We start from the raw sequence: 3,834 nt of genomic DNA on the forward strand, positions 1-3,834 counted from the left end.
TGTTACAAAATACTACAACTTGTATACGAAAAAGACTTTTTTTTAAAAAAAAAGAATGGTGATAAAAATATATGTTTTATTCTATGCATAGTCAAGAGGTATCTATCTGTATACATTCTTAAATGGATTGCGTCATATGTGAGTTTGCATTTTTTTTTTTTCCGTCTATCACCTGATTTTTTATCCCCTCCCCCACCCCCACCCCCCCGCACATTGGTGGAAAATTTGTACAATATAGAATATTATTTTTTTCATTCATTTTCGCAATCAAATTAGCTCACTCGAAAATGAATGGTGAGAAATAGATTTTCACTGAAATAGTAGGAAGTTTTCTAATTTTTTCGTATGAAATAATTATTCTTATTCACACTGATTCAATCGAAATATATGTGGGAATAGCACTGAACATTATTTAGTGAAAAAATTGTGATTTTTTTAGTTGTGTGCATTGCTTGAGTGTTGTGCTTCCATCATAATTTTTTCCTTATGCAGGACTCAAGAAACCTCTAATTAAGAATGGAGGGATTTCAATCATCCCACCACAATTCAACATCCTGTAGCAATTTTTATTTTCTAAATTATATTATCATAGATCAGAGTAAACTTTAATTCTAAATGATTTTTTAATTATTATTATATAACAAAAATATATTTTAGTCTAATTATGCAAAAGTTACTTCTACTCTTCTAATTTTGCATTTAGTCAATGATAATATTCTAAATGTTTGGCATCTTCCACTATTTTTTTTTAATTATCTAATTTAATTTCTAGTTGGGACTGAGGAAGGTTTAATTTCCACTTTGAAATTGCGACTTAATTTATTAAATTAGTATAAAATGCACTTGATAATATTTGACTTTCGTAATTAATATATGTAATTGTCTATTTCTCATATATGAACTTATAAGTTATTATTTGACTCGTGAGAAAGTTCATAGAGTAACTCGACGTCTTAATCAGTTAGGTAGAATGATTATTGTAAAGAAAATATCAAAGTTATCTCTGTTATCTTTAGACTACGCGTTTGAATCAAGAAAATAATTATATTATGATAAGTTATCTGCATTAGTAGTACTTGAGATGCGGGTCTTCACAGGTTTGATTATGCAAAATGCTTTATGCACCAGATTGATTATTTCAATACCAACAAATAAATTTATGAAATTTAAAATATATATAAAACTAAAATTGAAAAGAGTCGTACACTTTGTATTATCATCCATAACATAAATATATTTGATGAGGGTTTTTATGTAATTTGTCTCCATAAACATATCTGTTTTATTTTTATTTTTTATTGTCCATGAACTATAGTAACAACTCTACCATCTAAACTTCTATAGACGATACAAAAAAAAGTGACTGGCCAATCAAAAGAAAGAGCTTAATTTTGCTCTCCTTTGAAAAGTTAATAACAATAACTGTCACCGCTAAAAACACGTGAATTTCAATTTTCATTTCTAATGAAATGTTTGTCGAAAATTCACGTTTTTTTTTTTAATAATAGTGTGTTATCTCAAACTTCCAACACTTGTGACCAATCTTGGGAAATGGTGGTGTTGTTCATGTCACTAACATCATCATCATTGAGTAAATAATCCAAAGTGCTTCTGAAATCATCATCTGCCCAACTAATTTCCATGTTGAAATCACATTGCCAATTTGGTAAAAAGTCTTCAAGAATATTGATGGATGATTGAGAAGAAAATGAAGATGTTGATGATGTTGTTGATTCATGAGGGACTAAAATTTCATTTGGTGAAATTAAGGGGACTTCATTAGTACAAAAGTCATCATTCATGACTTCATCAATTGAGTTGATGTTTTTTGTACAAGTCCCAATGTTCTCATTTTCTTGCGGACTCAGATTTGTTTGAAACTGAGGCGTAATTATTGTTGTTATCGTCGTACCAATGTTCTTGTTTTCTTCTTGTTTTGCTTCTGATTTGATTTCTATAATTGTTGCCCCTATAGGAATTTGTGTTTCTTGTTGATTTTTTGTTGGCTGGTCACTAGTTATTGGATTGTGAGTGGTTGGATCAATTCCCATTTTCTTGAGCTTCTTCTTAATATGTGTATTCCAGTGATTCTTAATTTCATTATCAGTTCTTCCTGGCAAATGAGAAGCAATTTTAGACCACCTGAAAATAATTTTGGACAAGTAAATGAAATGAGGAACAATTAACATGCTATAATAAACATATTTATAGTAAGCTACTGCTCATATCAGAATAGACTCCCTTGAAGTGAAATTCTTCCTCAAATGTGTATAAAAGAGATGCTTTATGCACTAAATTATTATTTTTTATATTGAAAAGTTTCACTTACCTTTTCCCCACTTATGTAAAATAGTGTAATGAATAGCCAAAAAGAAATTAATGTATACAAAATAAGAAAGTGAAAAAAAAAAGGTATACAGTGGAGTATGGGTGCCTAAAATTGAGTAGAAATTGTTGTCTGCCACTTTAAACTATCATTTGAAGTCACTCTTTTTCTTTTTCTTTGGTAGAAGTTTTTTTTAAATAAGCTCCACATGTAACATATATATGCCACAACGAATACAGAATTTAAACGTTGTAAATTTCTAAAAAAAAAAAGGTTCTATTTAGAATATTTTTTTTCGCGTTCACACACATACACACACAAAAGAAAGTAGATTATGATAATCCCATGAACCTATGATTGAATCACCCAAAATGCTAACTCCAAACTAGTATAAATAGGTCAAATTGAATTCCCTTAATAAAAATGCTGACTCCGACATAGTATGAATGTAAAAAAAAATGTACCTATTGCCAAGTTGAGCATGAAGATCAATAACCATTTTTTCTTCATATTCTGATAAAAGTCCCCTTTTCAAATCTGGTCTTAGATAATTTGTCCATCTCAATCTACAACTCTTTCCACATCTCAATAGCCCTGCGCAAAATATGACATCCACCAAAATTATTAATAATTTTTTTCTAAAGGAATAAAATAAACTCACCAACATAAATAATAAAATAATAAATAAATAAAAACAAGATTACAAGAATCATAGTATTTCTGAGTTATCTGGTGAAGATATCTTCTATCAAGTCAATAAATTTATTATCCGTCATTTTTTTTAATTTTAATAAAAACCCAATTTTATTAACAAAACCATATATTTTCTCCCATGTTTGGATTTCTTTATGAGAATTGGACCAATGGGGTTCGTACAATCATTGAAACTAACAATTCCTTTTCATTTCAAAGATGTTGAGACCTCGGAATTTCCTTTATTGAAAAATTATACTGTTCAAGTAAAAAAACAAGTTTCCCTCTTCATATATCATAAATTGTTGAATTTCTCTGACATAAAAGAAAGATTCTAATGTAGCAATTACTTTACGTCACAAGTATAAATCTAAGTCACAAATGTGATGTTTTAATAATTTTCTAAATTCCACGATATAATTAAATTCCTGACTTCGATATCGTTCGATTGTAAATAAAAGAGGAAGAATAAGAAAGGAAAAAACCTGCAAGTTTAGGGAGAGATCTCCAACAACATTGACCATTATTAAGGATGAAATTAGTAAGCTTCTTGTCTTCCTCAGATGACCATGGACCTTTTTTCACTACATTTTTGTCACAACAAGGTTGTCTCCCCATGTTATTTCAAGAAATAAAACAATAAAAATATAAACTTTGGGATAAAATGTTATAACCTATAGTTTTATCAAAGGTAATATTGTTGACAGAGAAATAAAGTTTTTTTTTTTTGTAGAAAGAGAAAAAAAGAGAAGAGATGTCCTATTGAAGACTAGCACCAAATGCCACCTACATATATATAACCAAAATCTACCCCC

At 29.0% G+C, this 3,834-nt stretch overlaps 1 protein-coding gene across 1 annotated transcript; it reads right to left on the bottom strand.

Moving 5' to 3' along the window:
• Positions 1-1,351: 1,351 nt before the first annotated feature.
• LOC102593787 (protein ODORANT1-like) lies at positions 1,352-3,760 on the bottom strand. Its single transcript, XM_006346694.2, has 3 exons — positions 3,505-3,760; positions 2,791-2,920; positions 1,352-2,142 (listed from the first exon to the last, which is right to left on the bottom strand). The coding sequence occupies exons 1-3, from the start codon at positions 3,635-3,637 to the stop codon at positions 1,518-1,520; spliced, it is 888 nt and encodes a 295-aa protein (XP_006346756.1). The 5' UTR covers positions 3,638-3,760; the 3' UTR covers positions 1,352-1,517.
• Positions 3,761-3,834: the final 74 nt, after the last annotated feature.

Source organism: Solanum tuberosum, unplaced genomic scaffold (assembly GCF_000226075.1).
Source record: "Solanum tuberosum cultivar DM 1-3 516 R44 unplaced genomic scaffold, SolTub_3.0 scf00086, whole genome shotgun sequence".
In the NCBI taxonomy this organism is placed as follows: domain Eukaryota; kingdom Viridiplantae; phylum Streptophyta; class Magnoliopsida; order Solanales; family Solanaceae; genus Solanum; species Solanum tuberosum.